We start from the raw sequence: 13,208 nt of genomic DNA, 5'->3' as shown, positions 1-13,208 counted from the left end.
TTCAGATGTTTAGTTTATTCCATAACTTCCTTAAGGTTTCTCACTGGTAAAAATAGGTATAAAAATAGAGTAACAAACAGAACAGTGCCTATAGTAAGCACCATAAGTGCTAAGTATCCTATGGCCTCAGAGCAGAAGGGATTACTTCCTTAGGATAAATTTCTGTTAAGTGAATTCCTAGATGACAGAATATGTACATTTTTAAGGCTTTTGTTACTTAACAATAGCCTCTTTTGTCATAATAGACAACCTACGCACAAAAACTGAAGGACAGAAACAATACCTCCAACACAGTTAAACTCTCAGCATCAAATAGTGTCCAGTGACGACAGCAAAGGAAAAGTTTAATAAACAAAAGGAGACAAGAAAGATTTTCAACCAAAACTTAACACTGGTTATTTATACTTGCTACTACTATTCTGTTCACCCCAATACCACTGTAAACTCACCATTGAATTAAGCTATTTTCCACTGTTTCTTTTCTCTGAATTACTTTATCCAGGACATCAGCAGTGGGCTGAAAAGTAGAAGTAACTGGTGGAAATGGAGGGCCATTATATTTTGTGGAAACAACTTTAACACTTCTGTTAAACTCCAGAATTGGTTCAGAGTATTCTGGAATTTCATCACATTTTTCCTCTTCCTGGTAATATTAAAAAACAAAAATACTATATTCATATATCTATTCAACACTTACTGAGTGCCAAGTGTAGGCAGGGAACCTAGGTTGGTGAATTAATCAACACTTTTAAGCTAATCAATAGCATTTCCTACTTAGGTGGTACCATATTATGTATAACATATACATTTTTCATATAAATCACATTGAAGAAAACTTACACAATTATTTTGTCTTTTTAAAACCCAATATTTAAACAGTCATAAAACAAACTAGAAAATTTGGTTATTCCTCCATAAAACATTATTAACGTTTCCCTTTAGAAATTTATTAATTTATTATCATAGAAAAACTGATACTTCCAAATAGCACTTGCTTGCTCTTACAGAACCTATAATTTACATTTAAATATTCAGTCAGGTCAGCCTATATATTATTTGTACCACCACATCATAACCAAAAGAGTTGTTTCTGGAATTTTTAAACTTTTTATTATGAAAAACACCATACACAATTAAAAGTAAATAAAATAGTGCTCATGTACTATATCTGTAATATGTAAATAATATAAATTCCACTTATCTGTTCAAACCCCAGTTTTAATACTTTTTAATACACAGTCAACTTTGTGTCATCGATACTTCCCCCATCCACTTTCCCCTTCACACACCATTTTGAAGTAGACCATAGATATTATACCATTTTATCTGTAAATAACCCATTATGCATCTCAAAAAATTAGGACTCTTTAAAAATTATAACTCAGTAATATTCTCCCATTGAAAAATGAAGTCCATGGCTATTAAGTGGCAGAGCAAGGGTAGGAACACTTGTCTTTAGACTCCAAATTCTGTGCTATTTCTACAACTGTTTCTTTCACTTGTCCATTGAACAGTTGTCTAATGTCTTTGCTAGGCATGAATATAAAGATAAACAACATTCTTGCCTTCAAAACATTCATGTGGAGCTCACATGAGAAGACATACCAGTGAGCAAGTAACCTTAATGTATTGCATCTCTCTTAATATTTAAAATACGGTTTTATTTTATGATTAACAAAACTGGTCTTAGTTCTAAAAGCCTGAGAAAATTGAACAAATGTCTTCTTTAAAGTCTATCGACACATCAGTACTCAAGTAATCTCCAAGTTCTATGATCTTTTCTCCCATCCTTTCTACTTTACTTAGTCCTACTTTTCCCCTCCACTATTTAGCCATTTCTATCATTTCTATAACCCTTCCTGCTATATGGACTCTTTCCTTGGATGTTAGACCCCTCACAACTTTTTTCCTCAAAACGAACTAACTGATGACCTTGCCAATAGTCCAGAAATGAACATAGATAAATGTAATAGAATGAAGAAAGAATACATTGGAGGGAGGGAAGCCAAAGGTAACAAAAAGAAGGAAGCAAGAAGCAAGAGAGATGAGATGAGATGCAGGTAGGAAACAGCTAACAATCATTAAGTTTCATGGAGGCAGGTAGGTGATACAGAAGATAATACTATAGAATAACAACCTTATAATTTTAAAATAAAAAAATATTTAACTCAAAAGTAAAGGGCAGTTTCTCAAAGCACTGCAACATAATATTGGGCAAGGATGTCCCCTCTCACCACTCTTTTTCAACATTGTACTGGAAGTCCTTGCTAATGTAGTTAGACAAGAAAAGAAGAAGTACACAGATTGGGAAGGAAGAAATAAAATTGTCTGTTTGCAGAATTAAAAACTTCTGCTCTGTGATAAACAATGTCAAGAGAATTAGAAGATAAGCCACAAACTGGGAGAAAATATTTGCAAAAGACACATCTGATAAAAGACTGTTATCCAAAATATACAAAAAAATGAAACAAACAACCCCCCCCCAAACTCCTATATTCAATAATAAGAAAACAACTCAGTTTTAAAAATTGGCCAAAGACCTTAATGGACACCTCACTAAAGAAGATATACTGATGACAAATAAGTGCTTGAAAAGATGCTCCTCATCATATGTCATCAGGAAAATGCAAATCAAAACAACAATAAGATACCTCTATACACCTATTAGGATAGCCAAAATCTGGAACACTGACAATACCAAATGCTGGCAAGGATGTGAAACAGCAGGAACTCTCACTCATTGCTGGTAGGAGTGCAAAATGGTATAGCCACTTTGGAGGACAGTTCAGTGGTTTCCTACAAATCTAAACATACTTTCACCACTAAAGCCAGCCAACTGCAGTCCTTGATATTCACCCAAAGGGGCTGAAAACTTATGTCCATACAAAATCTGCACATAGGTGTTTATAGCAGCTTTATTCATAACTGCCAAAACTTGTAAACAACCAAGATGTCCTTTAGTAGATAAATGGATAAATAAACTGTGGTACATCCAGACAATGGAATATTATTCAGTCCTAAAAAGAAATGAAGTATCAAGCCATGAACAAATGTGGAGGAAACTTCAGTGCATAGGTGAAAGAAGCCAATCTGAGAAGGTTACATACATATGATTCCAAGTATATGACATTCTGGAAACAACAAAACTATGAAAACAGTAAGAAGATCAGTGGTTGCCAGGGATTGGGATGGGTCAGGGGGAAGGATGAGTAGTCAGAACACAGATAATTTTAGGGTAGTGAAAATACTCTGTGTGACAGTATAATGATAAATACATTTGTCAAAACCATAAGAATGTAGTACATCAAGAGTGAACCCTAAGGTTATCTATGGGCTTTGAGTGATTATGATGTGTCAAAGTAGGTACATCAATTTTAACCAAAGTATCAATCTGTTGGGAGAATGTTGATAATGGCAGATGCTATGCATTTGTGGAGGTAGGGAACATACAAGAAACCTCTGTACCTTCCTCTTAATTTTGCTGTGAGTCTAAACTGTTCAAAAAAAAAAAAAACAAAAAGTCTCAAAAAAAAAAAAAAAAGATAGTCACATTAAAAAGTACTGGTAGAAAAACAAATTCTCATGGTTTCTAAGCTTGGTTACCTGTATGATATCAGTTATTTCATCAAAGTTAGTTCCTGGAAACTTCACTTCTTCATCTGCCTTCGTAAATTCTGGAGTCTAAGAAATGATTTTCAGAAAGTTTTTGCTGTGCTTAATGTCATTTTAATTTATCCATAATTTAACATAATACCACCCACAGCATAGGCTTATAATTACATGCTCTTATTTTTTATTTTAACATCCCTCTCAGAATTGATATAGCTAGTAAATGAAATTCAAGCTAGTCCCTAAGCTATTAGGTTATCATTTCAATAGCTAGAAAATATTAGGTATCAGTTTTTCTAAAAAGGACTCCACAACAATGCAACTTAAGTCAACTGATCAAGTTAACACGACTGATTTCTCTCTAAGAGTTAAGATAAAATGTTTCTATGTGCAGATATATAAGTATATAAATATACAAATTCACAAAAAGATAACAGAATCAAATAATTTTAAAAGATAAACAAAATAATTATTTTACAATTTTAGCCTCTAGGCTTCACTGTATATAATCTAGTCACCCAAAACCACAATAGATTCTTCCTGAGAGCAGAATAATAAACAGTCTAAAAAATCGCTATTTGTAATCATATATATTTTAATAAACTTCTAATTTTAAAAATTACTGATGAAAAAATAAAATTAGGCACAAATGCCATTCAGGGTCATTTTTCTTTTACTATTTCTGATTGTGAAAAATTGATGTTCTTCCTTTCTTTAAGACTGTATCCTCAATGACTAAATTTGCTTACAATAAATGAAACCTGGGGAAAAGCTACAGTGCTATTTTGCTGTGTAGTAAAAGTCATAATTTTGTCATTCAGTCACAGGCAGCAAATAAATACTAGGAAGAAATGCATATTTTGTTGTTGTTGTTGTTATTGTTAATGGAGGTACTGGGGATTGAACCCAGGACCTCATGCATGCTAAGCATGTGCTCTATCCACTGAGCCATACCCTCCACCCCCAAGAATTGCATATTTTTGCATCATGTCAACAGTATGATGACACAGTTACATCCCCAAACATGAACTCCAATCATCATTATAAAATTCACATTCAAGAAGACTACAATTTAATGTCCATTTAAATCAAGATTCTTCTCCAAAGAGAAATTTTTTCTTTACATATAAGAGTCTGGCAATGAAGTTGTCACACTAAGGGTTACTACTTTTTTCAGAATGTTTATAAATGTACGGATCTTAAACTTTCTTTTTCAAGTTCATGAGCAACTTCAGATTTGTTTTGAATCTTTTCCTTAAAGCCTGAATTATTATAGTAAGTTATAATTATAGTGGAAGAGTTTGCATGGAATAATATTAGTTAAAATCTATAGCCAGACACTACTCAAACTAAAGGATATACTTCTGAGCAATACCTGTATCCAGGTTTTCAGAGGAGGAGGAGGAGATGCTTCTCTGGGACAAGACGGAGATAGATCAAAATCAGTACTACCATTTGAAATGCTGTCAATATCCACATTGGGTAATACCTAAAATAACACAACATCCAGTTTTCAGTTCATCATTCTGACTCAAATATTTGTGAATCTATATATCAATAATATTTAACTTTTTATTGCAAAGTCAATGGATAACAAATTTAAATTATGAAAGCATATTTTACAAAATTTAGAAAATAAAGGGGAAACACAGAATCTTACCATCCTAAGTAGAATCATTTTCACTTTATCTTTTTACTATCCACTTAACACATAGCTTAAATCTAAAATAGTTTTCTTCCTGATTTTCCATTGTAATTAGGTCATAAACACATTATTATGCTTCCATATAGACTTTATAATTATACTTTAAATGACTGTGTAATATTTCAAGAAATACACATGCTTTAATTACTAAGTAATTTTCCTATTGGTAAATATTTAGGATATTTCTAGAAGAGTCACTATTAGATAGATAAAGGTAGATATACATCACTCCAAAAAACTTCCTATATATGTAGGGATTTTTTCCCTTGAACTTTAAATTATTTCATTATGCTAGTCAGAGATCAGACCAACTTCTTGACCCACAAAGCATGCATATTTAAGATTCTTGGTAATTACCGCCAAAACTCAATCCAAAAGACCTCTATTTCTATTATCAAAAATGTAATCAATTATAAGTTTTACCCAACCTTCAGCCAAATTAGATTATTCAAGTGTTTCAGTAGTAGCAGTTTTTAAATGGAAGTATATGATTGTTATTTTAATTTGCATTACTTGGTAGCTAGCAAGATTTAAATTATTCAGTTTGCTTGCTTATAAACTCTGCTACCTCTTCTGTAGAGTCTTATTCATGTTCTTTGAGTATTTCTGGATTTGCTTTTATGCCTTCTTATTATTTTATGGAGGTTTTTATATTTAAAAATTAATCCTTTCTATCATACTTCTTTCATATGTTCTCACTCTATATTGTTTTCCTTTTTATTTAGGAATTTTTTACATACATGTTTTAGACTTTATACATTCAAATCTATTTTCCTATCATATCTAAGTTTTCTTCTCTCATATCTACACTTAGCTTCAGTTTTGATAAAGATTACATGTAATATTTGCTAATTCTTCTATGTTTTTATATTTTAGATTTATACTTAGCCTATTGCCTATTTGGAACTAATCTCCTATACAGTGAAAGTTTACACTCTAAAACTGATTTTCCACACTGCTAGCCAATTAGAACATACAGTATTTCACTTACAAGAATCCAATTTTCCTTCTAAGTATTCATCACATATTATATTCTTTTTTCATAACCAAAGCTATTTCTGAAACAGGACCAGTACAAAAACACTAACTCTTCTAAACCCTTTGTTCTTTCAAATATCTAAATGATCCTAAAGTTAAAATTAAGTAAAAATCATGGCTTGTATTTTTTTATTACAATTTCACTTAAATTATACATTAACTTATGAAGAATTGACAACTTGAATATTAAAACTCACATATAAGTTCTCCCTCCATTCAAGTCTCGTATGTTTGTGTAAAGATTAAAGTATTAATTACATACATCAAACACATTAAGTCTTTTTTTAATTAATTGAATATACTGTTCAGTTGCTCCCTTTGGAATATCTAGGCACCTGGATATGAGTCATTGGCTTAAAAAAGGTAGCTTAAATCATACAGAACAAGGATAGTGATATCATATTAATATCAGTTTTAAAGAACAAAAGACCCATCATGAAAGCAAAGTTTTCAGAAGCAATGTAATAGATTTTAGGTAGTAAAGTTCAGCCAAAGATTTTTTTCCTTAAAATTTTCTCTTCATGCACACGGGCATACCTGTACAGTAAGCTGAGGAGGATCCTTTTTTTCCGACTTCATTTCTACAACTGCTATGTTAGGTTTCTTTACTCCAGTTTCTGTTTTTCGAGATGATGGTGGAATAGAAGTCGTCACTGTTATGGGGTGTGGCTTGCTTACAATGACTCTAGCAGATGGCATGGAATCACTGTTACTTTGGGTTTGTCCTAAAAAGTGTGGGGGAGAAAAGGAGTCAACCATTTCAGAAATAGAGTGAAAAATCTAATATACAACTTAGATCTTTATGGCTAAATTCTCATATGAAAGGAAAGCACTATCTGCCAGCACCTTTCCCTCTATTGTCACCACCATCATCATCACCACCATGTCATCCTTTTAGCAGCGACTAACATTTATTGGGCACTCATAGGTACTCAACACTATCTAACTTAAATAAGCTTTCAAGGTAGTAATATTATCCACTTTTTACAGTTGAGGAAATAGAGATATAGAAACATAACATAATTTGCCAATGGTCATAATAGTTTGTAAGTGGCAAAGCCAAAACTAAAGTGTATTGCATTATATTGTATTATTTTAACTGTCAAATCTTCACAGAGCAACAACAGAAAGAAATAAAACCAACAACAAAATACTAGTGTTTGAGGACCAATAAATGGCATGTAGACCAACTATCTGATAACTATCATAGCTGTCAAAACTTTGTTACTTTTCATCACAAAAGTTCCACTTGTTTACTATATTTCAAAGTAAAGAAGGACAGGGCAGCACAGACTCTAAAGCCACACTGCCTACATTTGACACTTGGCTGCACTCTAGCTATGTGGCCTTTGACAAATGACTGAACTCCCTCTCTGCTTCAGTTTCTTCATCTGTAAAATTAGTACATTTCCATGTGTTTTATAGGGTGGATTAAATAAGTTAATATATGTAAATTGTCTAGATCTGTACCTGACACATGGTAAGGACTTTGTAAGTATTAGCTATTATTTTGGTAGAAGGCATGTTTGAACAGACGTTAGCCAACAACCTGACATGCCATTAACCCATAATACTAAAAATAAAACATTCTCTCTTACGTTGGAAAATATTCAAACTCAAATAATTCATAAAAGTTAAGGAAAACAGCAATGACACTAAAAAAATAGCTAACTAGATTTGAAAAGCTAATGTGAGAGCAAAAATGATTTGTTCAACTTTTACGATGAGTCTGAGACCTCAAATAAGTCAACCACCAACTATTAGCTTAGAATACACAACTACACAATTTTTACTTATCAGTCTAGTCCAAAAGTACATAAAAGGTAATTTAAAGTAGTTCTTCTAAGTCAGGATGATATTGAGCCAATCAAAATCCTTAAGTTCTTTAATTATTATGAATGTCTATGACATGTCTAAACATTATTTTAACTTCATTTCATCTACAGCAACATACTGTAGAATACCAAAAGAACGTTTCTTGTGAGTGAAAATGTAGCAGGAACCCATCATTTCAGAGACTGCTCCTACAGAGTAAGACACATTCTGAGCCCCTACCCACAAACATCAGCAACACATAAAGGAAAAGGTAGGTGACCATTGCGTCAGTGCCATTCTGTAAGTTCTGCTGCTGCTGATTAGAATTTTAAAATGTACCCCATACATTTTGTTGGGTCTTACCTAAAAGAATTGCCATAGGAATTAGATGACCTTCCAGTGTACCTGAAAAAGTAGGCATTTCCCGGCTTGGGCTGAACAAATACTGCTGCTCACCAGGAGACAGCGTGGCAATGGAATGCTGCAGTTTAGAATCCATCTTTGTAGGTTTGGTTGCACACAAGTCAGTTTGTGTTCTTATTGACTTGACTTTAGTGCCTGTAACAGTCATCAATGAGAGGTATTTTAAAATGTTGTTTGAACATTTACTATCCAGCCATCTGGAAATATAGCAACTCTTCTTCACAGCAAGATCTCATTGTATATAATAAGGTTATAGGGCCCCAAAATAAAAGTAACATGTAAACCACAGATTGGCAAACTGTTTCTTAATTGGCCAGATAGTAAGTATTTTAGACCCATGGGCTGTGTGGTCTTAGGGGCAACATCTCAACTCTGCTTCTATGGCGTGAAAGCACTCATAGACATAAATGAATGAGTGTAGCTATGTTCCAATAGAGCTTTACTTATAAAAACACGCAGCTGACCTACAGGACATGGTTTCTCAACTTCTGAACAGATGCAACAACTTGTACAACTAACTATGTCAGAAAAGACACAATGACTAGGAAAAAATGTTGAATAAAGATTCAAAAGAATATTCAGAACTTATGCACATATGCCTTTATACCTATATCCTATCCTATAGGTATAAAAAAGTTACTGATCATTTTTGGAATTGAAATTTTTTTCATCCTCTCATTATTCTAAATAACCAGCCTCTATCTTTGAAATCATGTACGTATCTGTACATATCATATTCGATACTTACTAAATCATTTAATCTTAATATCATTATACATTTTTTCTATTCCTATAAAGTGAATTTACATAGACATTAAATCATTGTACATTTTTTCCTATTTCTATGAAGTAGATCTATATAGACATTAAATCCTGAATTCTTAAAAATTTAGAAATTTTTCTGATTAGCTGTCTCCCTGGAGAACATAAATTTCTATGGAGCCTGAGAAAAGTAAAGAAAATTAAAAGTGTAAAGGAAAGAAGCTAAAATATTTTCTAAATAAATTACTGACATTACCACATTTTTCCTTTTAATATGTGAGTAGTTTTATAAACCTAAATATAGTTTTAAATATAGTTTCATGATCCCAGGAAGAAAAATTTTAGTACCACATCTACATTTTTTCATCCTGTTCTCAAGTATTCATTCATTCAATTGTATAATTCCAGAAACAAGAAATACAGTACTGAATAAACCAACTGGACTCATGTAGCTTACAGTTTAGTAAGGAAAAAACTTGAAAAACAAATAAAAATATAACATTAGATAGTGAAAAGTGCTATGAAGAACAATCAGGCAGAGCAAGGAGACAGAGGGGGTTAGATGATAACATTTGGATAGGATGGTCCAGATGGACCTCTCTGAGGAGCTAACATCTAAGAGCAGAGATGGAAAGTGAGCCGTGCAAGTGCCTGAGGGAAGAGCCCTCCAGGTAGAGGAATGAACAGGCATAGAGGCCCAAGGACGAGCTTGTGTCCAAAATTCTCAATCCTCTCCTACCATTAAAAGGGCTACTCAATAAAGTGATTTTTGGATTTGAAAGTATTTTAAAACCTTATTTTTTCCAAAGGCTTTATATAATTATGTCTAGTATGTCCTTTTTAAGTAATTATTCTCTTAAATAAGCTATAATATAAACCTATCATATAAATCAAATCATTACCAGTTAACTTTCAAAGCACATCTGTTTAAGAGCATTGTTTTGAAAATACTAATATGCTACACAACTTGAAAAGAGAAAAAGCTATATAAATGAGAAGCGACTAAATGTTTTGAAAACTATTGTTTCTGCCAAAGGTAAATTAAGTGAAAGATTTACTCAGGAATCCGCATTCAAATCTGCATGACTGAATAAAAGAAAACACCAAGTTATAGTGAAGTAAATTGTGTGTGGAAAAAAATTATATATTTAATATATAATAATATAATGCAAAGCCATTACATAATTTAAACTCTATAAGTAATAAATAAAAAGCAAAAATTAAACTTTACCTATTAAACTGGTACCATAAAAATGAGGTTTACCACAAAAAATGAGGTTCCTTACCTTTAACTTGTTCTATTACTTTTGGCCTCTGTGGTCTGGCCTTAGGAGATGGAGAATTAAATCTGAGATATGGCCCTTTTTTAAGAGTGCTGCGATGACCCTGATAAACTGGTTTTCCATAAATTTGTAACATATAATCCTTGTCTTTTACCACCGGAGGTGCTTTCAAAAATCCCTAAGAACACAAAGTTATTCAACTCACCAGCAAAATAGTCATCAAACACTTATCTCATTTGTCTAAGCCTCCTTTTGTCAGCTTCAATATATAGTAAGAATGATCAGGTTAACAAAGTCCCCTATTTTAAATGGCTCTTAAATTCTGAAGATAGTTTTTAAACTATAGTTTTAAAGTTTTATAGTTTTGAGAAGCATGGAAATTCAGTACAAAAATCATCCATTCAAGAAACATGAAGATTCTTACACTACTAAGTATATTTTCAGCACCAAAAAGTAAGGTTCAAATGCATTTAACATATGTATTACATTCAAATATCATAACATAAACCAAGTACTTAAATAATTTTCTACATTCCTGATCCCACCTTCAATCATAATCTAAAGGCTACAGAAAGGTAGCATTTATTGAGCATCACTAAGCGCTAAGCACTGAATTAGATGCTTTATTAATCTGCCCAACAATCCACGTTGGGCATTTGCAAAGTTACAGATTAATTAGAGTAGCAAAAAATGCCCGCCATAGCATCTAGTACCATGCCTCACAATCATTAACAAACAAATATATATATACATACAAAGATAAACTACAGTTTTGAATACCATGAACTAGAGAATCTAATTTTTAGACCAGATGATCTCTAGATACACTCACTGTAAATGTGTGATTATAAGTGTGAGATCTCAGAAGGAAGGAATTATGTATTTTGTGCAGTGATTTCCACATTACAGATAACCAAAACCCTAAATATCAACAGTTTAAAGATGGTTTACATTTGTATAGTCCTTCATATCTTTAAAACATTTTCATAGTCATTTCATTATTTATGTCTTTTAAAAAAGATAAATTACAATGCAACATTCACATCACAAAACCAGATTAGGATCTTACTTCTTTTCTCTCTTTCTGTAAGCTTGAAGCAGGCATGCTCCTTGTAGGTGGATTTCTAAAATGCTCCTCTGTTTGTTTTTGAGAATGTTTTCTTGGAATTACAGAATTGTTTATAGTTTTATCTTGTGTGTTGGTTTTAATATCTTTACTCATAATCTGAGCTTTCCTGGTCCTTTGATTCTTCTGACCATATCTCTTTTGTTCATAATCTTTTCTTGTCAGTTCATCCTTAACAACCAAGATTAAAATTACTTAAAATCTAAGTAGTCATGCTTTCACATCAAAAGTATTAGAATTTATTTTCTGCTGTTACATAAATATAATTTAGTAGCTTTAAATGCTTTATAAATAAATGATATAGGCTTATATACAAATAAAAATTCTTTGTAGAATAAACACAAAATCAAAAAGACATGTTTCATGTAGCAGAAGGAATAAGAAATAGTAGATGAGGTTCAGGGGTAGAAGAGCAACTTTTAATTATAAACCTTTTTACATTTTTTGATGTTTAAACCATGAATATAGTAACTGTTCAAAAACTTAAAAATAAGTGTCCAAAAAGTAAATGATTTTGTAATAAATCCTGAAATAAATATTTATAAATTAAAGTTACTTGAATATTTTGCATGAAATTCATAGTTACAGACTTACATGTATGGCTAGCTGTCTACAGAGCCAGATATGAACTCCACATCTTCTGACTCAACTCACAACATTTTTTTCCGGTGCATCATATAGTAGCTAATATACATTCTTTATACCCACATTAGAGATATATATCTCCTTAAGACAATAGTGTTTAGCACTATATTTTTAGTGTTTATTGTTATGGAAATTGACACTTCATCTTGCTGCCACTGTAAGCATATACACACAACACATAGTCAGGAAAAAAACACTTTGCACCCCAAGACAAAAATGAGTTACCTTGCCTAGTTTTGCTCCCTCAAATACATAAAATTTTAAGAATTGCCTTTAAATTACCGACCCCCTAACAAAAACAACTCTCCTGCAGTTCTGCAATGCTAATATCTGAAGATACACCATGAGCTGTGTGGAGATGAGAAAGTGGCGGTTCTTCCATCTTGAACTCACTTTGCTAAACTTGGTAACCGTAAAAATCTTCCAGAGTAGTTTTCCTTTAAGTAACTTTGGTGTTTTTACTTAAATAAGCCAATGATTTTAAATTTGCTTTCTTTTTTTTTTTAAGAACAGTTCTTTTGTAAGTATACTTTTTTCTAAATGCTTTTTTTGCTAAATTTTCTCTCATATTACTCATATTTTAGTTATTGTCCACAATTTGCCAGATAAGAGCCATAATATAATTTATGAGACAAAGCAGTTGTTAAGGAAAATGAAATTTATTAATAAGTAAATATAAAGAGTGAAAGAGTAAGGTTAAGCATTATATGTGGACATACATAAGGAATATTCTGAGAATAAGTATGATTTTTATAAATTAGAATCAATGCTATCTCCTGAGAATTCACTTAATTCTGTTTTT

General features: G+C 32.0%; 1 protein-coding gene across 6 annotated transcripts in view; it reads right to left on the bottom strand.

Moving 5' to 3' along the window:
• KIAA0586 (KIAA0586 ortholog) overlaps nt 1-13,208 on the bottom strand; it is a 94,053-nt gene that overhangs the window by 58,270 nt on the left and 22,575 nt on the right. For 5 of the 6 annotated variants that reach the window (XM_032482114.1, XM_014560143.2, XM_032482112.1 and 2 more), the window contains 7 exons: nt 11,705-11,932; nt 10,639-10,813; nt 8,531-8,725; nt 6,890-7,077; nt 4,985-5,098; nt 3,604-3,681; nt 450-643 (listed from right to left, as the gene is read on the bottom strand). In XM_032482114.1, the coding sequence (XP_032338005.1) occupies nt 450-643; nt 3,604-3,681; nt 4,985-5,098; nt 6,890-7,077; nt 8,531-8,725; nt 10,639-10,813; nt 11,705-11,932 (1,172 nt within the window). The remainder of the gene's footprint in view (nt 1-449; nt 644-3,603; nt 3,682-4,984; nt 5,099-6,889; nt 7,078-8,530; nt 8,726-10,638; nt 10,814-11,704; nt 11,933-13,208) is intronic. The other variant, XM_032482110.1, reaches the window with a different exon arrangement.

This window comes from Camelus ferus, chromosome 6, assembly GCF_009834535.1.
Source record: "Camelus ferus isolate YT-003-E chromosome 6, BCGSAC_Cfer_1.0, whole genome shotgun sequence".
Classification (NCBI taxonomy): domain Eukaryota; kingdom Metazoa; phylum Chordata; class Mammalia; order Artiodactyla; family Camelidae; genus Camelus; species Camelus ferus.
The sequence above is the reverse complement of the archived record's forward strand: the minus strand, read 5'-3'. Positions and strand labels throughout refer to the sequence as shown.